A 27,540-nucleotide genomic window follows, 5' to 3' on the forward strand; every position below is an offset into this window, starting at 1 on the left:
GGAGATGCGGCTCAACTGGGATGATTAATTTCTGCTCCACACAGTCTCTCATCCTTCAGTAGGCTAGCCCTGGCTTCTACACCTGGTGCTCTTGGCTCCACAAAGCATGATGATGAATGTTCCAATGCATGAGCCATCACCATTCCTCTGCTTGCATCACATTCTCTAATGTCCCATTGGCCAAAGCAAGTTACAAGGCCATAACATGATTCAAAGGGCAGAGATACAGATTTTACTTCTTGATGGGAGGAGCTGCAACATGACATTGTCAAGAGGAATTTGAGGCCATTTTTGCAATCTATTACAAGAACCTTGAACTTTGCTTGGTGTGTGGTGGGTAAGCAAGAATGCTTGTTGCAAGAATTAAGAGGTTAAAAATAACAAGAATCAAGAGGTAAATAATGAAATAGTGTCATTGTTTAGCTCCTGCCTACCCCCACAACCCTGCCCCTACCATTGGCACATCTACTTTCATGAGGACTGCTTTGTTGAGATCTTTGAACTGGGCCAAAACTTTATCCAGCTGTCGAGAAAGTTTATTGCCCTTGATTTAAACATGATGGCTCTTTTCTGTCTGACAGCTGCAGTTTGCACTGGACCTCTGGATCCTACTGCTTTGATGCTGGAGCTATTCACACTTTGCTGGATTATGGATTATGTCCACTGGAAAAAAGGACACCCTTTACCAAATCACCGTAGCCTTAGCAGGCTGCCCCTCCTTCTGTCAGTCGCTGCCTCTTGGATCCCCCCTGTTGGCTTCCTCTTGCATAGCCCCACTCAAGGTAAGAAATTCATCATGTGAACTGCCAAAAAGTTGGATGGAATCAAGAGCCTTCAGAGGGAGAGCTCTCAGTGTAGGGGAAAGCTAGAGATGGAAAGAAAAGAAATAAACACACAAAAATTTTTAAATTACCACCTAGACCTTATCTTGGTAAGTCCGTGCTTGTTTCACTGTGACTTAGTCCAGAGAAAGGTAAAGCCCCAAAATACAGATAATGCACATAAAAGATATTTGTGTCATTAAGTGTCAAGGTGCTGGTGGAAAGAAGCAGTACCATATTCACTGAATAAAAATAGTGGAGTTGGAAAAGGTGGGAGAGTCTCCTGACTGGATCAGCTCATCTAGGGCCTGGTAGGTCCCCATCACAAAGCCCACGAAGCCCAGGATGCTGATCAGGGTGTCCTTGATGATGGTGATGGGGCTCAGGCCCTCTGAGTAGTAGGTGCTGATCTCCAGGAGGGGTGGGATGATGAAGGCCAGGGCACTGCCACTCAGGGAGCCCACCAGGGAGAGGACCAGGTCCAGGCGGGGGATGAGGATAGCCAAGATGCCTGCAGGAGATGATACAGGATAGATGGAACTTTCTGGGCTTAGCCAAAGTCTTAAATTTTGCTTTAAAAATCCTCTAATTAAAACATATACCAATTGTTTCTTACACATACAGCTACATAAAGAAAAGCTGAAACTCCTATAATACCACCAACCACAGTCACTAAAGGTTACACATTAAAATTATAGTGTGTCTCCTTTCAATCATCTTTCAAATACAGACATTAATAGTATTGAAAAGAAAAACTTTCCCTCTTCTCATTTAGGTTCAGTGTTTGGGGGTCTTTGAATTTAACTGACAACAGGCAGATTAACAGAAGGAAAGACAAGGTTGATTTAGGGTTAGGAAGCCTTCATATGGGGTTTCCTAGGCCATGCAGTGGTAAAGAATCTTCCTGCCAATGCAGGGGATGCAAGAGATATTCGATCCCTGGGTCAGGAAGATCCCCTGGAGGAGGAAATGGCAACCCACTCCAGTATTCTTGCTTGGAAAATTCCATGGACAGAGGAGTCTGGTGGGCTGCAGTTCATGGGGTCACAAAGAGTCAGACATGACTGAGCAACTGAGCACAAACACACACAGCCTTCATATGAACTGGGTCCCTAAACAAAGATAGGGATTTACATACTCACTTCAAAAGAGGAATTAAAGTGGGGGAGAGCTTCTGTGTTATTTAATTAAATTACTTAGACTGTGATGATGGTTAGTCTCTCTGACTGAAAATCTCCCAGAAAGGGGATTTATGGTGCCTGTATTTTTCAGAATATTCTGCTTAATTCACAAAGGACATTTAGATAAGGGTTTTCCCCCGAGGCTGCTTGTACTAATGTTTTTTGTTTAAGATAATTTTCATGCCACAGAGGTACATTTCAAATCTCTACATGTTTAATGATTAAGCTTTTACTTAATAAATAACACTAAACAACAGTGCTGGGAACTGTCCCAGCTGTTTGGAATATATCAATGTACAAAACAGACGAAGAAACCCCTTGCCTTTGTGGAACTAACATTAATAATTAACAGGACTACAAACACCTCTTACTTGCAAACAATTAGAATGAGTAATTACTCACAGGAGAAAGGGGGTCTTCAGTGGGAATAAGATTACAGGGTTCCTTTAAAGGAGTATCTTCTCCAAGATTTACATACATGTCATAAAATGTCTAACAAAGAAACACTTAAAGCTAAAGATCCTGAAATTATATGATTTATAATATATATGTTTTTTGTATGATGTTTTATAGGCCTGGGCTTTTACATTTTTTATTTCACTTGATGGACAATTATCCTGATTACAAGCAAAACACAGAAGCTTCCCCCAGGTCTGCTACAATGGAATGTGGTATAACAGCACAAATCAGGACTGGAAGGCAGGATTCTCCCTGTGTGGCCTTGAGTTAAGTCTCCAACTCTTTCTCAGCTTTTTTCCTCATCTGCCAAATGGGGATGGTGTCTATCCTGTTAGGTATTATTGTTCATACTGCAAATGGTTTTAAAGTCTTAAAGAAGTTAATTCATGCAAAGCACTCAGAAAAGTTATTTTTATTATTACTTCACTATTACTTTATTATTTGTTTTTCTTTTGTCTTTTGGCCATACCATGTGGCATGCAGCATCTTAGTTCCCTGATCAGGGATCAAAATGGGCAAACTCTGGGAGATGGTGAGGGACAGGGAGGCCTGAAGTACTGCAGTCCACAGGGTCACAGAGTCAGATACAACTTGGCGACTGAACAACAACAGGGGTTAAACCTAGGGTGGAAGCATGGATTCTTAACCATTGGACTGCCAGGGAAGTTCCTACTTTATTATTTTTACTTGTTTGCATACGTACTGATTGAAAAGAAAGTGAAAGCATTAGTCACTCAGTCGTATCGGAATCCTTGAGACCCCATGGACTGCAGCCTGCCAGGCTCCTCTGTCCATAGAATTCTCCAGACAGGAATACTGGAGTGGGTTGCCATGCCCTTCTCCAGGGGATCTTCCCAACCCAGGGATCAAACCTGGGTCTCCCACATTGCAGGCAGATTCTTTACTGTACTGATTGGGGCAAATGCAAAAGCTTAAGGAATTGTTATCTTCATATCTAAGGCAAATTCACTGATCTTTCTAGAGTCTCTAATATTCTGTATGGTGGTGTCCCTGCCTCCAAGGACAAACTGGGAATAAATGATTTCAAAGGAAGAAAATCCGTGTCCCGTGATTTATATGGGCTGGTCTAGCACAACAAGAATCACAATTAAAAGGAGCCTTAGGTACAGGGGGCCGGAGCACACACTATGCAGGAATCTCTATCATCTTCACCCCCACTAAAATACTAAAAGTGAGGGGAACCCTGGATCATAGGGCCTAGAGCACAAGGAGGGCTGCCACTGGCCACCATTTTCAACCTCTGTCCTGGAGGTAAACTGTGATGGGTCTGGACTGAGATGACTTGGGTTCAAATCCCACCTCTGGCACTTCCTGCCCAATTGCTTCTCACTCCCTCCTTCAGCTTTCTCATTTAATGGAGAGTTTATCATAGTCCTACGTCATAAGAGTTCCTGCAAAGACTGAAGAAAATATTATGAAATATAGGAGAGAAAGAGCTTAGCTCAGAGGACAGCACACAGTAGGTGTTTAATGAAAGTCAATTCTTTTGTAATTATTACTTGATAAGTTGTTATTCCCTCAAGCTGGACACCAGTAAATCTATCTAATTAGGTAGATGTAAGAATGAAGTTATTCCTCAAGCTTAAATAAAATGAATTACTACTTTGAAAGCCTTAGAATGGCCCCAGAAATGCAGTTACAGTATGCAATTAATGCTGGTTATTGTGACTATCGTCTACCATCTGGCTGATTCCTGATAGCTCTCTGGAAAAACCAGGCGCTCTGCCTTCCACTCACATGTCAGGCTGACCATGGCGAGGCGAATGAACAAGTCCAGAGGCAGGGCCCAGCGCTTCGACACGCGGGAGGTGGCTAAGGGAATGATGATTTCCGCAGGGACGTAGAACTGCAGGGCGTAGGTGCACAGGATTCCAACAATGTAGAGGATCTTGACTGACTGGTACAGCCTGCAGGACAAACCAGAGCAGTGCTCTCAAGGCCAACGTGCTCTGACACCTGGAATCTTTGTACATTAACCTCTGACCTTGGAACAGTCTTGTGGGCAAATGTTTCCTTGTCTGAAAATGATGGGGAGGGACCACCTGCAAGAGGAAGTCACGGAAGGGCATGCAGTGGTAAGAGACAGAATCGTCACAGACTCAAATGGAAGCAGTTGAGAGGGTTACCTCTAAAAAGAATCTCGGGTATGGGTATAAATAACACCTTCACAAACCATTATCACTTGAGGCTGGATTTTAGATTTTAGGAAAGAGAAGTTCAGGCCAGGTACCTTGCTCAGGGAGATACAAGTGATAAGTAGTGAAGACCTGGGTCTAAAAGATCTGCTCCTTTGTAATCTCTGTGTGTTCTTAGGAATTCTCTGGATCCCTCAAAACTGTTGGCATATCAACAAATACTTCAAGTAGGCTGAAAGAACTGCAGAATCCCAAATCCTTGGGGGAAGAGGTAGTTTACAAAGAGGGATAAAAGAAGAGACAGGGTTACTTAGAGGTCTCAGGCTAGGGGCAGAGAGACCACATGATGGGGGGTGTTGAGTGTTATTGATGCCTTTTATGACCTACGGAGGTAAGGCTTTTCCCCTTTAGTTCAATAATGTGGTAGATGCATCTGGCCTGTTGAGTAAACCTGTCTGTGCACACTCAGTCCATTCCTTACAAAGGCTAACTTTCATATTTCTGGGTTTCTTGCTTACACGAGTTCTGTTGCCTGGAACACCCTCTCTACTCCCTCCATCTGTGCAGTCCCCACCTACTTTTTGAAATTCCCAAGGAAGCACTACATGCCAGATGCCTTTAGACATATCCAACGTGATCCACATGATAACTCTGTTTTTTAGAAGAGGAAAATGAGAGTCAGAGAAGTTAAATAAACCACCCATGACCATAAGCTAAGGGTTGGTGTAACTGGGACCTGGATCCAGGGTGCTGCAGTTGTCCTTGTTTGGATGGAGCCATCTCATTGGACAGGATGATCCCCTGTACTCCCACTCCAATGTACTTTTTCTACTGGGGAGTCCTCAAGGCCTCTCCACTATTCTGGAGGGCTTCTTTTTTCATTCCTAAGTTGCATTTGTGTACATACACTATCCCTTCCCCATTTCCATTGGATCACAAGCTGAAAAGATCATGAAGCTCAAAATTATAGTCTGCTCACATCAATACCCTCCCATCACCATGTGTCTACACTTTCATCTGCATGTAATTGGGATACAATAATTGCTTGATGAATGATATTGATCAGCTTGGGAAAGGAGCACCACTTAGATAACTTAAGCCTCCAAGTGACCCTTCAAAAGACAGGTATCTTGTAATGAATGACATGCCTCAGTGTGGGAGAAAATGATGCACAATGTGATAGGGATCATCTATCTATTGAGATACTGCATTATTGAAGTCTGGGTCAGCTAACTGTTGTATGAATTGGGTCACTTAAATATAAACATTTTCCAGGTTCCAATGGTCCTCCCTCATTACTTCTTGTTTTACTACTTTTTCATCCTAGCTACTCTGCAAGACTTGGTAGTACAGTCTTAGTAAATGTAATTGGAGCTGCCCACTGGTTCCTCTCTCTGCCTCTTGGCCTCCGTGCCCCTTTCTTTCTCTCCTTAGGTGACCAAGGACTCTGACTTTCCCCCTATTTTCCTAAATCATGTCCTTCCTCGCACTAAGCTATCAAGGCCTCACTCAACATGGGAGACTGTTGTTGAAGAAGAGCTCCCTGGACAGAGAATCTAGAGCCCAGGGTTCCCGTGACAGCTCTGTTTCTCCTTGTGGATGCCCTCCAGACCTCAGTTTGCCTTCTGTGGAAGGGAGGAGAAAGTGACCTATATGTTCCTGTGCCCACTGGCCCTGAGTCCCCACCACCTGAGACCCATGGAGTTACCAGCAGTTGGGCAGGTTAAGGGTTATGCTGGCCTTGACATCATCTCCAAACCGCAGGTAGCCCAGAGACCCGACACTGACGTAGAGGGCAGTAACGATGGACATTCCCAAAGACAGGATGACTGGGAAGCGGCGGGCATCCTTCATCTTGTTCTCCAAGGGCAGAACCTAAAGAAATACCACAATGTAAGGAGAAGGCAATGGCACCCCACTCCAGTATTCTTGCCTGGAAAATCCCATGGACGGAGGGGCCTGGCGGGCTGCAGTCCATGGGGTCGCTAGGAGTCGGACGCGACGGAGCGACTTCACTTTCACTTTTCACTTTCATGCATTGGAGAAGGAAATGGCAACCCACTCCAGTGTTCTTGCCTGGAGAATCCCAGGGACGGGGGAGCCTGGTGGGCTGCCGTCTATGGGGTTGCACAGAGTCAGACATGACTGAGGCGACTTAGCAGCAGCAGCAGCAAGAAGAAAGGAGGAAAAAGAGGAACATGGGCATCAAGAGGAAGGCATGCCATTTCTGGGAGTATGTACACAAAATCAAAAGTAGGAACATGCACAGAAATTTGTACACCTACATTCACAGCAGCATTGTTCACAGTAGCCACAAGTTCGAGGCACCCCAAATGTCCGCTGATGAAGGAATGGATAAACAAAGTGTGGTCCATACACACAATGGAATATTATTCAGCCTTTAAAGAAAGGAAATTCTGATATATGCCCAACATGCACAACTTTTGAAGACATAAGCTAAATGAACTAAGCCAGTCACAAAATGACAGACACTGTGTGATCCCACTCATTGAAGTAACCCAAGTAGTCAGACTCAGAGTCAGAAAGTAGACTGGTGATTCCCACAGGCCAGGGGAGGGATAAATGAGGAGTTATTGTTTAGTGGGTACACAGTTTTGGTTTTGCAAGATGAAAAGAGATGGATGGTGATGATGGTTGTACAATAATACGAATATACTTTATGTCATTGAACTGTACACTTACGGCTCAGGAAACTCAAGCAGGGGCTCTGTATCAACCTAGAGGGGCGGGATAGGGAGGGAGATGGGAGGGAGTTTCAAAAAGGATGGGATATATGTATACCTATGGCAGATTCATGTTGAGGTTTGACAGAAAACAGCAAAATTTTGTAAAGCAATTATTCTTCAATAAAAAATAAACTAATTTTAAAAAGTTAAGATGGTAAATTTTAGGTACATTTTACCACAATTAAAGGGAAAAAAGGAAAGGCAGGCCTGGAGTCACAAAATGATCCTTGGACCATTCAGAGCTGGAAGAGCTCTGCAGGTTGACCAGACCAAGGAGGTCAACTCCCTGGGTGGCCCAACCTGGCCAGCAAGGGTGCTTTGTTTGGCCACTGTTTGCAGTTTCATTAAGATGCTGTAAGCATACTATGTCGTCTCTCTCTCACTGATTAAGACTAAAAGCCCTGGACAGAATATATTAAGCAACTAGCCATGGACTCTGAAAAATATATAATAGAAGGTGAATTGCTCAAAACCAGTAAAAATGGCCTTTATGGCAATGAGTTTCCTGATTTTTTTTTTCTTCTTGTATCTCCTAGTTAAGGAGAGCCCAAATCCTAGAACTATGTTGTGGATGCAAATGGAAAAAAAAAAATCAAGCAGAAACCCTCTTTCTGGCTGGAAGACCTAAAATAGGGGACCCTGTGGGATGGAGAGCATGGAGAGAATTCCTAGTATTCCTGCTTCCTTTTTACTCTCCAAGCCGTGCCCCCAAGGCAAGTCTCAGGCACAGAGCAACAGTCTGCTATACCAGTGATTGCAGTGGTTACAGAGGCACCTAAAAATCTGAGACACACTAATTCTCTTGGAGCAGAGGAACAGGGAAAAGGTGCTTTGAGAGTCCAAAGAGTAAGAGGGGAGTTGGATTGGCTACATAATTTGTGGGGCCCAGTGCAGAATGACAATGAAGAACCACTTGGTCAAAGGTCAAGAATTTCAGTATGATGAATGCAGGGCATTAAACCAAGAGTGGGATCCTTCTAAAAGGCAGGGCCCCATGTGACCACACAGGCTGCATGCCCATGGAAGGAATCCCTATTACCCTTTCCTCCTTTCTTTACTTTAGATACTCACCCTTGAGTGAGGTCCAGTCACAAGAACTGGATAGACGGGTAGGGAGGCTGAAACCCTGACTTTCTAGCCAGAGGACCAGAAAAAGAAGCTGCTGAATGACTGTGCAGCACACTGGTGAGTGTGCAGGAAAACACAGAAAGGAGGGAGCCAGAGAAAGCGACCCTCTAAATCTGTGGATGAAATCTGGGCTCAGCCCTGAGCTGTACATGTGGAACTGATGTGAAGCATCAAAGGAAAGCTTTTGAGAACTAAACTTTCGTGGGGACCACCATCTGGTCTCTGGGTAGTATAAAGGCAAGGTGAAGCCAAGTATCACTTTAAAGTGATAGAAAACTAGTCTGATATTAAAACCATGGTCTAAGCTGTGATATGCTTATTGAACACTGAGGTTAATACATGGTCTGAACAAAACCAGTGTGCGAAGCAAACTGATCAAAGATTTATACTAAAGAAAGTACAGCTGAAGCTACCCCTGTTCTATACCTTGCATCCTTGTCAATCCTGCAAATAAAACTATGTATGAACAAATACATAAATAAAACCATGATCTCCTGAAGATGGATCAGGACTTGTGGTCTTAATCTAATCAGATTGATTGCTTGCTAAAATAAAAGATCAATATTCTTCAGAGGATTTTACCATGCTCCAGAGACTCATAAAACAATATTCAAAATGTATAGAATACAGTCTATAATTAATCAACATACAAAGAACCAGGAAAATCTCAGCACTTCTCAAGGGATAAGACAACAGATGTCAATCTTAATATGCTCAAATTGTGGAAATATCAAAGACTTTAAAGCAATTATTATAACCAAGTGCTCTGAAGTAAGGGAGAACATTATTGAAACAAATCAACAGACAAAAGTTCTCAGTAAAGAAGCTGAAAGAATAAGAACCAAAGAACCAAGCTGAAATTTTAGAACTGAGAACCCCTATTGAAGGGGCTTCTTAGATATATGTCCATTAAGGGGAAGAAAAAAAGATATATCACACAAATACTAATTAGGACAAAGCTGGAGCTCTAATATGACATGATTTTAAGATAAAGCTTGTGCTATCAAGGTATTTTGGTATTCATGAGAGGATAGACACACTGATCAATGAATCAGTATAGAAAGTCCAGAAACTGACCCATACTCATATACCAATTAGCTTTTTACAAAGATGCAAAGGTAATTCAAATGGAGAGCAGTCTATTCAACAAATGATGCAGGAATAATTGGGCATCCTTTCAAAACTGAACTTCAACATATAAACACTTTTAATGAAAATTAACTCAGAATGGATCATAGATCTAAATGTACAATGAAAACAAAATATTTACAAAAAATAATAGAAAAATCATTGTGACCTTGGATTAGACAAAGCATTTTAGAGAAAACATGAAAAGTAAGATCCATAAATGAAAATTTTTGATATGTTGAACTTTATCAAAGTTAAAACTTTTTCTTTAGAGAAGACACTGTTATGAGACTGAAAAGATAAGCTACAGACTAGAAAAAATATCTGCAAATTACATGTCTAATAAAGGATTTGCATTTAGAATATACAAAGATTTTTAAAGCTCAACAATAAAAGACAACAATTCAGTTTTTTAAAAATTCACAAACTATCTGAACAGGAACTATACTGAAGACAATATACAGCTATCAAATGAGACCATAAAAAAGAGACTCAGAATCACTGGTCATCAGTAAAATGCAAATGAAATTACAATAAAATACCACCACACACCTATTAGATTGGCTTAAATTTAGAAAAACATTACAAATACAGATAAGAACCAGCAAAGATACAAAGGAACTCTTAACTCTTGTACATCTGGTGGTAATGCAAAAATGGTACAGCCATTCTGGAAATCTGTTTGGCAATTTTCTATAAAGTTAAACATACATTAGCATGTGACCTAAAAAATCTATTCTTAGAGAAATGAAAACATATGTTTACACAAAACCCTATATACAAATGCTTACAGTAGCATTACTCATAATCATCAGAAACCAGAAACAACCTAAATGTCCTTCAACAGGCGATAGATAAGCAAATCATGGTACTGCTCATGCGTGGATGTTCAGGGGTAGAAAGCAATGAGGTCCTGATGCATGCAACGATGTGGATGACCTTACATGCAGCTAAGTGAAAGAAGCAAGGCTTAAAAAGTTACATACTATCTGATCCCATATGGATGACATTCTGGAAAAAAATAAAACAATAGAGACAGAACAGAAGGTAAATGCCAGGGGTTAACGGGAGTGGGGGTAAGTGGACTGCAAAAGGGGCAACACAAGGCAGCTTTTCATGGTGGGGCAATTGTTCTGCGTCCTGACTGTGGTACATCTATGACTCCGCATTTCTTGAAACTTACAGCAATGTACATCAAATAAAAGTGAATTGTACTGTATATAAATTAATAGTAAATGTAAAAAGCATAGAGGCACAAAGAGACACAGACTACTCATTGCAAAATAAATGAGTCACAGGTGAGAAATGTGTAGTACAGAGAATACAGTCAATAACTATGTAATACCTTTGAAGGGGAATATAGTCAGTAACTAAGTGATATCTTTGTATTGTGACATTATCATTACTAGATTTATCATGGTGATCATTTTGAAACCCACAGAAATACTAAATTTGTTGTAAGCAACAGGAATTAACATAGTGCTGTAGGTCAAATATAATTAACACTATATATGAAGGTTAAAGTGAATCATAAGTTCTCATCACAAGGAAAAAATTTTTTCTATTTGATTAATTTTATATCTATATGAGATGATGCATGTTCACTAAACTTCCTATGATAATCATTTCATGATCTACATAAGTAAAATCATTATGCCATACACCTTTAAACTTTAACAGTGCTATATGTCAATTATATCTCAAAAAACTGGAAGAAAAAATTATACACAGCACTTTCCTTTTTCAAGTGTGGAAGTAGAGACTGTACAATATTCCACTGTAAATATACTATACTTTCCAAAAACACACTTTTTTATGTTTCATAAAAATCCTGTAACTTAAATTGTACACCTCCATTTATCTTGATTTTTAAAGATTAGGAAATGTATGTTGATATGAAGATAAATGTTTAATAAATGTATTGGGACAGGAATAAAACTATATCCTGACCATTCTAACCTCTCTGCCATGATAACCTGCTTTCTCCTGCTGGTGAAAACTGACCCAAGTGAAGTCAGACGTTAGTTTCTCTCTTGCACACAGAAATCCAGAGCTCCCAGCTCCTGTTCAGAAGGCCATCACCCACAGCACCTGGGAGAGTCTACCTCAATTCAAACCTTACCACACCAATGCTTTCAAATGAAAAAATGGCTGTTCCAAAGAAGAGCGAGTAGGTCTTCCAATTTGCTACCAGTGGCAACTGGCGGGGGTCTGGAATTTCCTATGAGAGAAATACGATAAGACATTTACTCTTAAAGCATGTTTGGGCTCCCTTAAGAGGGAGAGTATTCTGAGAATATAGCTGAATTATAAGAACAAAAAGTTGAATGTCAAGAAATTCATAAAACTTCAAAAGGAAGCAGGCAATAATCAAAGTTGATTTTAACACTGCCCAATACCAAAGAGCCAGAGGAAAGAAAGATTGAGGTATTATCAGAGTATTGAAGTATCAGGATCTCATGGAGGGTGTCTAATTTATCAGAATTCTCCAGAAGAAAATCTTATACAACACAGGTTAGTACTAGTCTAAAGTGCCCAAGAACATTTTGCATGTAGCAGTGGATACAGATGTTGGAAATCACTGCGACCACAGTTACAGTGACATTCTAGGGAGCCCAAAGTCTAGTAAGTTAGCTAAGTATTAAAGTTCCCTTTTCTTCTTCAGTGAGCTACAAATAGAAGGAAAGTGTGTGGAATAAATATTTTATTAAAGTACCTTGTGAACTACTATGACAGATCAAAATTACAGAACCATTTCTCTAATTGAGCAACCTCTGGCATAGTCCAATAATTAATCAGAAGTAGCTGTTTCATTGGGAAATTCAATTTTGTAGAATCTATCAATATTGCTTTAAGACTTATCTGAGTTTATCCTAAAATATTTGGCTAATCTGTTACCTTTACTAAATTCTATGGACAATAGAACTTTTTTTCTTGTGACTTCTGAAAGAAGGAAACATCTGAAAGGTATTATGCCTAATACCTTTCAGATGTTTTATAGATATACTACCTGGATCTTTTGGGTTTAAATTTCTATGTAGTCTTGTCTATTATAAAACAAAAATTGGAAAGGATAGAAAAGTAGGAAATTAATGGAAAATCAATACCCATAACTCAACTTCAAAGATGTGTGATTTACATCATAGTAGCTTCATTTGTGGTCTTTCAAGGCTCTCTATTTATACCTCTACAACTAAATATTAGTTGTCATTGTTTTCTCTTGAACTTCCTAGGGATAATTTTGGAATTACTTGGGCCTGCAGCTTAGAGGATGTAAGACTAGTTCAATAAAGTTTAGCTCTGGTAGAAAATCCTGCTTTTTATTTGCCTTCTGCTGCTCTCCAACCGTTATAGAAATGGTCTGTAGTTCACCAATCAAGATATTTTTCTTGAAAAGTACAGTTTTTCTCCTAAAACCAGGATTTGCTATAAAATGAGTATTGGAGAAGCTACATGAAAGAAGAGACATCCTGAAGAATGAGAGTGCACAGAGACATCTTTGTGGAAGAAATCCTACAATAAAGTGAGTTCTAAGCTGCAGACTGAAGTGCATACATACCTACCCTTAGGGATGGCCCCAAGCGTCAGTCTATCACTGATAAAATGCTCTGCTCGTTGGAGGAGTCAGAGTGTGGTATGCTAACCTGGACGATGTACTGGACAATGATGATCAAGCTGGTCAGCATGGTGATGTTGGCCAACAGGGAGAAGACAGTCAGGACCCTGAGGTTCCGGATGAGAACTATCAGTACCAGGAAGGGCAGGAAGGTGAGCATGTAGAGTCGAGAGTCCATGGTGGGCGTCAGAATCTCTGTCTTGTAATAGCAGTTGTTGGTTGTGCTATTCACTGCTTCCACTACCTGGGAGAGGAATGGGAAGAGCAATATGGCCACAGGATTAGCTCAGTGCCTGGCCCATCATCAGACTCCCTCATGAACAGCTGGCATGTCTCACATGCCCAGGTCTTACAGTGAATTAGAGTGACTTTAGGACTTCTTATTGCAAATCTTTTGCATCATATTTCCTCAAAAGAAGCTGTAGAAATAACTTTAATAAGCATAAATGCCTAAACTTAGAGTGGCTCTTCATTGGCTTTTGGCAACCTGGAATCCATTCCTCTTGATTTTGATTTATTTTTGGTGCATTCTGTCTCACCTGAATACAGCCTTGGTGGACTGTAAATCACAATCATGTGGTAGAGCCAAAGGACTGGCCCTTGACTCAAGCAGGGGCACTCACATCTCTCCCTGGAATCTGAATCTATAGGAAAATGACAACAGGCAGAACTGGAAAAGGGCAAACAGTACTTCTGACAGGGAATCCCCAAGGAGAGTGCTCATCAGTTCTACTATCAACATCTCCCTTGATGGCCTGGTTCTTCTTCCTGTCCTTTCCTGAAACCCATTTTTTTAAAGTTTTCTCTGTCATTTGGATGTAAGCCAATCTTGTTCCATTAAACTTATTTTCTGCTTAAGTTCCACTGAATCCATTTCTTCTGCTTGTAACCGAAACAGCTCATTGTTGTTTCTTAATTAGACTAACACTGACATTTTGAGTGAGAGAACTCTTCCTTGTGAGCATTGGACCATTCCTTGCAGGACATTTAGCATCCTTGAATGCCACCCAACAGAAGCTATTAGCACCCCCCAGTCATTGTGGCAAACATGCAACAGCCCCTGTACACTCTATATACAGCCCCCTGGCAAAGTGGGGGTAGGTGGGAGGGTACCACCCTCCTTTGGAATCACCATGACTCAATAGATATGTGAAAGCAACACAATTCATTGTAGAACAATTAGAAACTGGAGTTAAGCAAGAAGAAAATGAAGAAGCAATGGTAATCTCAGTACCCATGGGTAGCACGGTAATGCTTTGCAATATCACAGATTACATATATTACACACATCCTTTTCATTTTACAAGACTGTAATCATAACATATACTCTTGTTTTGAAATCTCCTTTTCATTTAACAAATCATGAATACGTAAATCAATTGTCACGTCTTGTTTTTTTTTTTGATTCCTTACTACAATAGGAAAAATGCTTGGAAAATTAGCCAGGTATTCAAAGCCTGCCATAAATGGACCCATTCAACTGTGAAGGCTCTTCCTCTCCTAAGGCCCACACCTTCTGTAACCACTTGTACTGCCTTTCCTGAGAAAGTCCCATACATTCCTGCCTCCGGGTGTTTATTCCTCCTCCCACCTTGATTGCCAGCTCTTCTTCAACCTACCTTTCAATGCCCAGCTCAGATGCGTCTTCTCAAGGGAGCCTTCCCTTGCTCCAACAATTTCTCCTGCTCCCATACATTTCTGCACCTTAGTCCACAATTAAGCATGCCCAACTTCAGGGCATTAATGGAGTCCTGATCCAGCACCAAAATATTATATTGATATTTAGCTTTATTCATATGCCTCAGAGCACATCCCCACTTAGTCTGCAAAGTCCTTGAGACAACACTCACCTTGTCTCTAGGCAGATGACTGACAAAGTTCTGCTAGTGTCAGACTGATTTCTGAGCAGCAACGTGGCAATTAAGAGCCTTCATATCAAACTCCCTGATCCAGTGATTTTACTTAAAATATACATTTACTAAAGAAATAAACAGATATACAAAGATTTGTATAGATTATAGTAGAAAAACAAAGGGAAACAATATCAGATGATAAAAGATTAAGTATTCATTGTGATGGAAAATTATAAAACTATTAAAAATTATTTTAGAGACTTTCCTGGTGGTCCAGTGGCTAAGATTCCTCGTTCCTAATGCAAGGGGCTTGGGTTCCATTCCTGGCCAGGGAACTAGATCCCACATGCTGCAATAAAGATCAAAGATCCCATGTGCCACAACTAAGACTCTGTGCAGCCAAACAAATAAAAAATTTTTAATTATACAAAAATTTTTAAGAACATTAAAAAATGCTAATCAGTGAATGTTCATTTTACACAACAACAGGACTTCCCTGGCGGTACAGTGGATAAGAATCTGCCTGCCAACCCAGTGGACACGGGTTTGATGCCTGGTCCAGGAAAATCCCACTTGCCCTGGAGCGACTAAGCCCGTGTGCCACAACTACTCAGCCCGCATGCTGCACGCGCTGAGCCTGTGCTCCAGTACCTGAGCTCTGCACCAAGAAGACACCGAAGTAAGAAGCCTGTGCTCTGCAACAAAGATCAGCCCCTGCTTCCCACACCTAGAGAAAACCTGCATGCAGCAACAAAGACCTAGCACAACCAAAAAAAGAGAAGGAAGAAAAGTACAAACTTCCAATAAATATATGAAAAGATTCTCGAACTCCCTAGTAATAAACACGATAAAGAGCAACCAAAGTGTCATTAAAAATAAAACAATACCAATGAGTGTTAGATTAAGAATGCTTTTGTTTTACTTTGAGAAGCAGTACAGCATAGTGTTTAAAAAATAGAGCTGTGATGTTAAAAGGCCTATGTTTTTAACCTTTACTCTGTGACCCTATTTATATAAATTATAGAGTTCATAACATCACTTTTCTCACCTGCAAGATGGGAATAACTGCAGTACCTACTCTGATAAGACCATGTGTGCTTAGTCATTCAGTCGTGTCCAACTCTTTGTGACCCTGTGGACTGCAGCCCGCCAGGCTCCTTTGCCCATGGGGATTCTCCAGGCAAGAATACTGGAGTGGGTTGCCATGCCCTCCTCCAGGGTATCTTCCCAACCCAGGGATTAAACCCACGTCTCCCGTATTGCAGGCAGATTCTTTACCATCTGAGCCACCAGGGAAGCCCCTGATAAGACCATGGAGAGAACTAAATGAGGGAAAGCTTATAAAATGATCAGCATTATAACTGACATATAATAGAAGCTAACTTTGAATTCTTACTATTTTTTCCTTCTATTTAATTTTCTTTTTTTACATTTCCAAATTTCTGATACTACGTTAAGGAAAAAAAAAAAGCCCTAAACAACAGTGTTCTTTGTTAAGCTTATTGATTAACTAAGGATGATCTCTGTTATTACCCATATTATTTTGTTCAAATTACTACGACATAACCTCTGGGTCAGATTGAAAGAATTTCTAGGGGACAAAAACTGTTAAACCATAAAGATGAAGCAATTAAAGGTAATAAAGATGACCCAAAGATTAGGCATCATTTGAAAAGACCTGTTATCAGTTTAAGAAGAGTTAAGGATGATTAAGACAACTCTTGGACAAAGGTACTGTGGAAAAGTAACCACTTACAGAAATCTGCAGATACGTGAACTGGGGGAAGTCTGTGTTCACTGATAACATCTAGTTTACTTTCCTTTGTATGGTGAAAATATGCGTGTGCATGCATGCTCAGTCATATCTAACTCTGCAACCCCATGGACTATAGCCTTCATTGTATGATGAGAATACGTGTGTGCATGCATGCTCGGTCATATCTAACTCTGCGACCCCATGGACTATAGCCTACCAGGCTCCTCTGTCCATGGGATTTCCCAGGCAAGAATACTGGAGTGGGTTATCATTTCCTTCTCCAGGGATCTTACTGACGCAGGGATTGAACTCTCATTTCTTGTGTCTCCTGCATTGGCAGACGGATTCTTTACCACTGTGCCACCTGGGGCGCCCCATGATGAGGACACTAGGGCCCAAAGAGAAGAAGCCATTTGTTGAACAACTAAAAAGAGAGGATCCTCCTTTTGCAGATCTTTTTCCCTCTCACCTTCTCTAGAAGACTCTACCTGTTTTAAATTATCAGCCAGAAACACAATGTATACGCAGCAGAAGCCCATCTGGGTGACTATAAGAAAGAAGCTCACGATACGCCTGAAAGAGAGCAGAGAGAAAGAAAAAACTTGTTATAAAAGAAGAATTGACTTGTCATTTCCGCTTCTGTCCTCAGGGGTTGGTGACCCTTGACCAGCACCCTTGGTCCTGCCACCACAATCAACAATGCGGTAGTAAGAAGGGATGTAACAATAGTTCTTTTAAAAACATGTTTTTAAATCACCCCCACACTCTGAGCTCAGCAAGTGGTAAAATTCTTCATCATGAGAAACCTTGCCCCATACCCAGCTCTGTGCTGATACTACCCGATACAAGGCAGTAGGGTCAGCTTATTAGCGATCATTAAAACTTTTTCCTACCAGTGCCGGACACCATATTAGGCACTAAGGATACACAGACAAATAACACACGGCCCCTTCCTCTACTGGTTGAGAGATTAGTGGATGAGATAGACAAAAAAATAAATAAATAAATAACATGGTCCTAAGGGCCATGGTAAAAAGGGCAGTTTACCCAAATTAGGGAGCAAACAGCCTTTTTAGAAAAGCCAATACCTGAGCAGAGTCCCTTGGGAAGAGGAAGAAAGAGAAAGAAAAGGAATAAAGAGGAGGAGCAGATGATGAGGAGGAAGTGATGAAAAAGCATTTCAGCAGAGGGATTAGGCAGAGTTCTACAGCAGGCATGTGGAGAGTCCACTGAGGGGCCAAGACTGAGGGTGGGAAGACCTGATAACGGAGGTGAAAGATGGCAGCTACCTGGACAAAGCCATGGTCGTTAAAGTGAGAGAAAAGAAAACATTTTAAGAGACACTAGGTAACAAAAACTTACAGAACCTGGTGACCACCTACACCCAGGGAAAGGAAAAAGGAAATGACCTAAGGTAAGTGCCAAGTTGTTTGTCCTGGACAACAAAATGAACAGCGAAACTCAGAAGGAATAAGAGGCTTTAGGGAAGGGGAGGAATGGCACATTCAGTACTTGAATGGTTGAGCTTGGGTTCCTACAGGAGACATTCAGCCATATACTGGGATCTGAAAATGCTGATTTGTCCAGGAAATAGACAAATTATTTATCCAGGTAATGGATAAAGGACAAAATACCTTTATTCAGGTAGTGGATAAATCCTTGAGAAGGTGAATCAGTGTTGGAAAGTGTACAGAGAAGAAAAGGCAGTGTTCCAAACCCTAGAGAATACCAACATTTAAAAGGAGAATAGAAACAAAAAAGCCTGCAAAGTAATGGCCAGAGAGGTAGGTGGGAAAACTAGGGTGAAAGGGGGCTTAACAGAAGTCAAGTGTAGGGAAAACATTCAAAGAAGAGAACAGTCAGTTGTCCCTACTGCCTCCGAGAGGTTCTCTGGGGCAAAGAAGGTGTATCAGAGATTGCTTTTAGGACACTGGTGGAAAGGACTTTGGTAGAAGTATATGACAGGAAAGCCAGGGGACCCATGAAGGAGGTGTGATGGGGTGTGTGGAAGTAAAGTCAGAGGGCGAGCTTTTCTTTCATGAAGTTAGGGTGTGAGTTCCAGTGTTGAAGGTACCCCATTTGTTTATCACTGTAAACCCACTGATTAAAGTACTTCTAATACAGTGGTGGCTCAGACGGTAAAGCGTCTGCCTGCAATGCAGGAGACCTGGGTTCAATTCCTGGGTCGGGAAGATCCTCTGGAGAAGGAAATGGCAATCCACTCCAGCACTCTTGCCTGGAAAATCCCACGGACAGAGGAGCTTGATAAGCCACAGTCCATGGGATCGCAAAGAGTCAGACATGACTGAGTGACTTCACTTAATACACTGCAGATATTTAGTAGTGTATATCTGCTGAATAATCAGAAAATGAATATGAGATAGAGGGTGGTATATGGTCCAGGGGGCTTTATTAATTTATTTATTTTTAAGATGGAGATATAGGAACACATTTCAACATTGGGAGGAAGAATTCATAGTTCAAAAAGAAGTTCAGGTTATAGGAGAGGAGATAATTAATGGAGTGGTGTTCTTAAATAGAGCAGGAAAATCTACGTTATGTGCTCAACAATGAGTCAAAGGATCTGAGGGGTTTCGACAGACAAAAGCCTCCTCTTGGGTTACACAGTTGGGAAAATCCTGATAATTATCCCATAACCTTTCTAGTCTGCTCATAGACTGAATTTATAATGCAATGTGTGAAGGGACTTCGGGTCAAGAGAGGCACCAGACCCATGATGCTCATGGGCAAGGCACACCTCAGGTAGTGCAGTTTGGAATATCACAGTTCAAAAGAGACTTTGATAATCTAGAGATGTGCAGAAAAGAGTAGAGAAGGTGGGGAGAGGTCTGGAAATGAAGACAAAAGAGTAGATTTACTCCCAAGTACCAGGGAACAGAGGCTTCCCAGGTGGCTCAGCAGTAAAGAATCCACCTGCAATGCAGGAGACATGGGGTTGATCCCAGGCAAGATCCCCTGGAGGAAGGCATGGCAACCCACTCCAGTATTCTTGCTTGGGAAATCCCATGGACAGAGGGGCCTGGTGGGCTACAGTCCATGGGGTTGCAAAGAATTTGACACGACTTAGTGACTAAACAAGAAAAACCAGGGGACAGAAGGCATTGATTTTCTACCATCTCTGAAAGCAAAAAAGTGGCAGTTGCAGGAGGAAGACTTGAGCTCACCAAGGAATCAATGTCTTGGTTTTTTTGGTCTATTTTCTTCTCATTATATACTTTCTCCCTAAGAGACCTTTTCTGTCCCCTGGCTTCATAGCTAATGACTTCAATTCAGTGTCTCCTGCCTGAAGATAGGTTCAACCCTATACATATAACTACCCACTTGATGCAACTGCTCGTATATCCAAAACAGAAGTCACCAGAAGTCTACCTTGGCACTTTCCTTTGCCCACAATGCGAATATCCAAATAATGACCAAATTCACTTTTCTGCATTCCCACTGCCACCAGCCTGGACCCAGCCTTCACTGTTACCTGCCACCAGGATGTTGTCAACAGCCCTTTCATGGGCCTAAGTATACTTTTGCTTCCTTACAATTTATTCTCCTTAAAGAAGCCAGATAGAGCTTCAGATAATGCAAATATGATTAAAACAGGAAAGCCTCTGATTAAAACCCTCCAAAGGTTTCTTGGTTGCCTTTAAGAAAAGAACAAGACCTTTAAGAGGGTCTAAAATGTAGACCTTGATAGGGCCCTGGATCTTCAGCATCATCTGCCATCAAGCCACCTGGTCTTTCTTTGCCCTGAAACTGTCATATTCTCCCTCTTGCTTTAGGACCTTCATAGTTTGGTCCTTTTCCTGGGAGGCCCCTCGGACTCCTGCCCACTTTCCCCCAGGTAATTCCTTATTCCTAAGAATGCCTTCTATCAGACCTAATCTCAACTGTTACATCCTAGGAAGTCTACCTGAACCCACATACCTCTTCTTACCTGCTTGGGAACAACTAGTACTTCCTTCCTTCATGGTACTTATCCCAGTGACTATTAAGTAACTGTTTAAGGTCTGTGTTTCCCACTGGACTATGGATTTTGCAAGGGCAAAGCTTTGTTTGCCTGGTTTTCTACAGTATTTCTGGGGCCTGGTAGGCAGCTGCAACTAAATAAATGTGGTTTAATAAAAAGATGAATGAAATTAAAGTTGGACAGCAAAGGAATGAGCCCTCTGTATACATAAGGAAAAAGGCTGGATCAGGCAGATTGCCATTGAACTCCTTTCATGTGAAGTCCACTGTTCTGTATCACATGAGCCAACTTTGCAGGGAAGAGGGCAGCCCTGACAGTCACATGTTCTTCATACTTTGGGCAAAGGAAGAATAAGATACCTTCCCCAGTGTGCGTGGTTTCGGAGCCAGGCGCTGGGGTTGGCTTCTAGTCCATGCATCACTGTATCCCCATAATCCATAAAGGGCTTATTGAACCTGCAGAAGAGAGTGCATACAGTTAGCGGGAGGCAGTTTAACCTAAGATCACATACTGAAAAGTCAGGAGACACATAGCAAGGCAGAACCCAGCTGGAATGGAAAGAACACTGGGGCAGGCACCCAAGTTCTAGTTCAGACTTTTGACACCTGGTGGTATTTCCCTGATGGCTTGTTTTCCTTACCTGTCAATCGGGGTGGTGACTACATAACAAGGGTAATAACACACATATTGCATAGGTACAGGTGTTCTCATATCCATGATTCTATTGGATCCTCACGACAATTCTCTGAGGCACGGTTAGGCATGGATTGTTTATGTCCAATTTACAGATGAGCCAGCTGGATAAGCACAATGGTCTGACTGAGATCAGCTAATGAGTCACGGAAGAGCCTCCTTAGGTCCCTGCCCCAAATGCTTTTCTGTTTTTCTGGGCCTTGTTGAAGGACATTAAGAAGTGAAATCTTATTACCTGGGATGTTTCTGGGATGTCTCTGAGACCCAAGTACTGAGGGAGTTGACAAGATGCTGTTTTCCTCACCTGTGGCAGAAGCGCCGGGCACACCTGATCAGGATGTGCATAGAGTGGCAGGAGATGAAGCCAATGGCCAGCAAACTGAGTGGGCCCATCTGGAGGACGGGCCAAGGGGCAAGGGAAGAGAGGAGAGAATGAGTTTGTGAATAACATGGAGAGGAGAGATTTGGTAGCACAGATATTACTCAGGAATCAGAGAACTTTCTAGCAAACTGGTTTGTGAGCCTTTTTTAGCAGTAACATTTATTCTTTCTTTTCTTTTTTCTTTCTTGAAGTATAGTTGGCTTACAATGTTATGTATTCTTTCAAATGTGATCTCAGGTAGTACTCCAATAAAGTGCAAAAAGCAATTACAATGAGGTGCTGTGGTGGGAGTAAGGGACTCAGAATTCTGATCCTTGTGGGTTCTGAGTGTCCCTGAGAGGTAGTGCTCTATAGAACACAGTTGGAATACCAGCTATGGTCCAACCCTAGCATTGCACAAGGGAGGAAATGACACCTGGACTGTGGACAACTGACCCGCTGCTGCTGCTGCTAAGTCGCTTCAGTCGTGTCCAACTCTGTGCGACCCCATAGACAGCAGCCCACCGGGCTCCACTGTCCTTGGGATTCTCCAGGCAAGAACACTGGAGTGGGTTGCCATTTCCTTCTCCAATGCATGAAAGTGAAAAGTGAAAGTAAAGTCTCTCAGTCATGTCCAACTCTTCTTGACCCCATGGACTGCAGCCTACCAGGCTCCTCTGTCCATGGGATTTTCCAGGCAAGAGTACTGGAGTGGGTTGCCATTGCCTTCTCCAGACTGACTCGCTAAGGCCACTCAAAGTCTGTGGCACAGCCAGAATTCAAACCCAGCTTAGATGTCTAGACTCCAAGTTGCATTTCAGAAAGATTGCTCACTGTAGGCCACCGTAAACCCTGTCCTCCTACTCCCAGCTACTATCCAGTTGTATTGAACCCACCTTCAGCAGCCCCTCTTACCAGGATGCCTGCATTCTTCATAGCCAGCGGGAGTCCCAGGACCCCTGTGCCCATGTTGCCTTTCACCAGGTGAACCAAGGTCTGGAATGCTCTAAAAGAGGAGAGGAAAAAGACATGAGCATGTGGGTGCACAGAGGTGAGGAGATCCAACAGGCATCCTATTCCAGCATGCCATGCCTGATTGAGCTGGTCCATAAGTACACTCCTGTCTGTATCTCAGCCCCCATGGCCTTTTCAGGCACTCTGGATCTCATGTAGGGTGACCAAGCATCCCAATTTGCCCTGCACTATCCTGGTTTTAGGGGCTTCTCTGGTGGCTCAGACAGTAAAGTGTCTGCCTACAATGCGGGAGACCCGGGTTCAATCTCTGGGTTGGGAAGATCTCCTGGAGAAGGAAATGGCAACCCACTCCAGTATTCTTGCCTGGAAAATCCCATGGATGGAGGAACCTGGTAGGCTACAGTCCATGGGGTTGCAAAGAGTCAGACACAACTGAGCGACTTCACTTTCTTTCTTTTTGGTGGCTCAGTGGTAAAGAATCTGCCTGCAGTGCAGGAGACGTGGGTTTGATCCCTGGGTTGGGAACATCCCCTGGAGGAGGGCATGGCAACCCACTCCCACATTGCTGCCTGGAGAACCCCATGGACACAGGAGCCTGGCGGGCTATAGTCCACGGGGTCGTAGAATCAGACATGACTGAAGTGACTTAGCATGCATGCATTAGTTTTAACAGCTCACACTTAACATATGCCATTAGAACACTTGCTAGAATATATAACAGACATTATGCTAAGGATTTCATGCATTATCTCATTTAATCTTCTTGTGATGATGAGAAAGTACGTTATTACCTTTTTTGCAGATGAAGAAACTGAGGAATAGAGATTTTTTTAAATAGACTTATCTAAGGATGTGTGTGTGCTAAGTTGTTTCAGTTGTGTCCAACTCTTTGCGACCCCATGGACTATCTAAGGATATTCTGGGTATATATACCCAGAAACTGTCTCAGAGTTTCTGTTCTTCACCTCACTTCTACTGGGCTGTCTCCAGGAAAGGAGTTCAGATAGATGAGTTAAAGAGACAGCCCCATTTCATAATAGAGGAAGCTAAGGCTCAGAGAGGGCCCATGGTCACGGTATCATTAGCAGATACAGAACTGAACTCAGAGGAAAGGGGAAAGGGGAGGCAGCAAACAGAAATCATGTGACTTCTGGTAAAGAAATCAAGTGACTTGGGCCCCCAGGTGGGTATCTGCTAGGACAGGGTAATTTCGGGTTTGGGCTCCAGAGAGATTTTTTTTTCCCCCTCAGGCCAGGACATCAAACTGGGGAATGGCAAGTCTCCTCCCACTTCCAACAAAAACAAAACCCAAATTTCAGAACTTTCTTTAAGACAGATGTGAAGGTGGTCCAGAAGACAAGGTCTAAACCATTAAGGAGAAACGTATACTCTCTTTGATGGTGAATTAACAACCTATCTTCATATCTCTTTGAAAAAGAAAGTGAAAGTGAAGTCACTCAGTCATCTTCGACTCTTTGCAACCCCGTGGGCTGTAGCCCACCAGGCTCCTCTGTCCATGGGATTCTCCAGGCAAGAATACTGGAGTGGGTTGCCATTTCCTTCTCCAGGGGATTTTCCCGACCCAGGGATCAAATCCAGGTCTCCCGCATAGGAGGCAGATTCTTTAATCTCTGAGCCACCAGGGAAGCTAGACCAGGTTAAACTGAGTATTGGGCTTACAAGTTGAGAAACTTTACCACTTTCCCATGAGAGCCTTCCAGTGAGGAGACTTACTGCTCAAAACAGCAGAAGTACTCTGGAAAAAGCCTCGTCTCTGGGGTTGGACAATCAGGGATTAAAACCCAAGGCTGGACTTCTGTGGTAGTCCAGTGGTTAAGACTCCATGCTTCCACTGGAGGGGGCTTGGGTTTAATCCCTGGTTGAGGAACCAAGATCCCAACCAGATCTTGGTGTACACAGCCTGGCCAAAAGCAAACAAACAAACAAAAAACCCAAGGCTACAATTTAACTAGCTGTGTTATAGTGGGCAGCATGTCTGTTTTGCTAGGCCTCTGTAAATATTAGGAGGAATGGTATTTTTGAAGGACCTGTCCCAAACACCTGTATCTTTATATTAATCCCTGAATCCTCTAGTTTCCTGAGGAACTGCCCATTGACTTGTTAAGGGTTAAAGAGGAAAACTGCGGGGGAAAGAAAGAGGGTAGGAGAGTCTTTGCATGCTTTTCTCTCACCCTGTGGGTGTCAACATCGCTGACAGAGCACTGCACCCCACGGTTCTCCAATGATGGGTTTGTTTGGCAACCACGGTCAACGGGTCACTTGGAAATTTCTATCTAAAGGACTTAGGAAATCAGAATTTAGACCACTCAGGCAACTTAATAATGTGGTGAACTGTGCAAAGCACTGGGCTGGGAGGCAGGAGACCAGGGTGCTAGTCCTAACTCCTTCGGTGACTCTGGAATGTCATTATAGTTGTGGCCATCAGCTTGCAGGCACTGCACTTGGGGGCTTCCTCCACGATGTCCTTTGCAGCCAACCTGGGAGGACCTGACTGTTATTTCACAGGGGAGAGTCTAGAGTACTGAGAAGTTCTATCACCTGCTCTGGCTGGTAAGTAGCTAAAGTGGGAATTCAAACCCAGGTGAATATACTCCACAGGTACCATACTTACTTGACCTGTTTATTACCTCCTTCCTAACTAGGAGCAAGTTCTGACTTGCTTTATACTTTTGATTCTTACATAGCTCAAATTACCATTTAACTATGTTTTAGCTCAGGAGATAAGAGCTAATTGGTTCCCTCAAGGTCTCTGATTGAGAAATACCCCACCTCAGGGACTTCCAACCAGTCCATCCTAAAGGAGATCAGTCCTGGGTGTTCACTGGAAGGACTGATATTGAATCTGAAACTCCCACACTTTGGCCACCTGATGGAAAGAGCTGACTCATTTGAAAAGACCCTGATGCTGGGAAAGATTGAGGGCAGGAGGAGAAGGGGATGACAGAGGATGAGATGGTTGGATGGCATCACTGACTCAATGGACATGGGTTTGGGTGGACTCTGGTAGTTGGTGATGGACAGGGAGGCCTGGTGTGCTCGGTTCATGGGGTCGCAAAGAGTCGGACATGACAGAATGACTGAACTGAACTGAACAGGGACTTCCCTGGTGGTCCAGTGGTTAAGACTCTTTGCTTCCAATTAGAGGCTTGCAGGTTCAATCCCTGGTTGAGGAACTAAGGTCTCATATGTCCCATGGTATGGAAAAAATTTTTTTAAATAATGAAAACTCTGAAATACCCCACCTCAGCAGTGGATGGTCCCAAGTCCTGAAGGGCTCACTCTCAGTATTGTGAATTCTTAGCAATTCCCAGGACTAGTCCTGGGGCAAGTGAACCATGTCATAATGTCAGTCACTGTGTCCATCCCCGAATCGTCCTGCGGGGTGGCATGGGAGCAGCTTTGCCTGCCCCTTTATCATAACTTCTCCCTCTTTGCTGTACACTGTCCCCCGACCCCTACAACATTCAATCTTTCAGATTTAATTTCCATAGCCACCCTCCTTAAATTCACATTGCCACCAATGTATCCCTGTTTTGCATATGGGGATAAACTGAGGCTTAGAAAAAGAAGGAGCAGACCTTCTTGGATGCATATGTCCTTTCTACTATACTGACAGGGTCAATGTTTTCTTCATAAAGCTGCAGGATCTTTACCACCATGCCCGTCAGCCACTAGCCACGCTGCTTGAAGGGTGGAGAGGAAGGGAGCTGGGGCCTGTAGCTTGGTTTCCCTGCTTTGAGTACATCCCTCCTTGTCATGGTTTGAAAGCCTCCCCAGAGATCTCCCCTTCCCCCGACACAGACCCAGGAAGGTGGAAGAAACTAGACTGTTCTACATACTGTGCTTCTGATGTTGTCACTGCAGTTGTCAATTGAAATAGAGGCCAGGTAACTGCAGGGAGGAGGCAATGCTTGGTTGTCTGTGGTTTTAGCTCAAGCGTCACCTTCTATACCAAGAAGCTGGGGATTCTGCCTCCCTCCCAGACACTATCAGGGCCAGCCAGAAGCAAAACTGACTCTAGGGCTACACTTCAAAATAAAATAAACTGACTTTAGGGCTGTACTTCAGTTAAAAACAAGCAAACAAACAGACTCTAGGGCCAGTACTGGATTCCAGCCCCCATCCTACCAACGAGCCAGGGCGTGGCCTGGGGTAAGGTGCCTCAGTGTCCCCCATGTGCATGTGTTGGGGGCTAGATCACTATATCTTGAGGGCTTTCTGACAGTCCCCCCTCCTGCCCCTTTAAGTTCTCAAGTTGACTCAGCCTCCGACTGCATTTCTTGAAGCCTTGGTCTCCCCATGTGCACAATGCTTTGGGGGTCAACACACCTCTCGGGGTTCTTGTCACTGCAAGCTTCCAGGCTGGAAGGCAGAAATGGAGATGGCAGTAAAGAGCACTCACGTTATGCCCTTGGTCGTCTCCAAGCCGGGTGACTCGGAAGGGCTTCCATCCAAGAAACTGGAGTCCTTGTTCGGCAGCTTCTTGGCACTTTCAGGAGGGGACCTGAGGTCCAGATCGAGGTCAACAGCTTCCTGGGGACTCCTGGCACTCTTTGCCATGGACATGGCTGTTCAGAAAGAGAGGGCTCCCGGTGATGGAGGGGGTCTGCACTGAGCAGGAAGGTGTCCAGTCAGGTGCAAAACTCCAGCTGTGCGGCTTGTG

General features: G+C 42.9%; 1 protein-coding gene across 1 annotated transcript; it reads right to left on the reverse strand.

Annotated features, from left to right (window-relative positions):
* Positions 1-885: 885 nt before the first annotated feature.
* Positions 886-27,540, reverse strand: SLC36A2 (solute carrier family 36 member 2). The gene is made up of 10 exons (XM_019965271.2): positions 27,280-27,540; positions 22,797-22,887; positions 21,825-21,913; positions 21,187-21,282; positions 17,334-17,418; positions 13,265-13,480; positions 11,743-11,841; positions 6,326-6,492; positions 4,220-4,389; positions 886-1,332 (listed from the first exon to the last, which is right to left on the reverse strand). Exons 1-10 carry the CDS (start codon positions 27,441-27,443, stop codon positions 1,061-1,063), a joined length of 1,449 nt encoding a protein of 482 aa, XP_019820830.1. The 5' UTR covers positions 27,444-27,540; the 3' UTR covers positions 886-1,060.

This window comes from Bos indicus, chromosome 7 (genome assembly GCF_029378745.1).
Source record: "Bos indicus isolate NIAB-ARS_2022 breed Sahiwal x Tharparkar chromosome 7, NIAB-ARS_B.indTharparkar_mat_pri_1.0, whole genome shotgun sequence".
NCBI classification, from domain to species: domain Eukaryota; kingdom Metazoa; phylum Chordata; class Mammalia; order Artiodactyla; family Bovidae; genus Bos; species Bos indicus.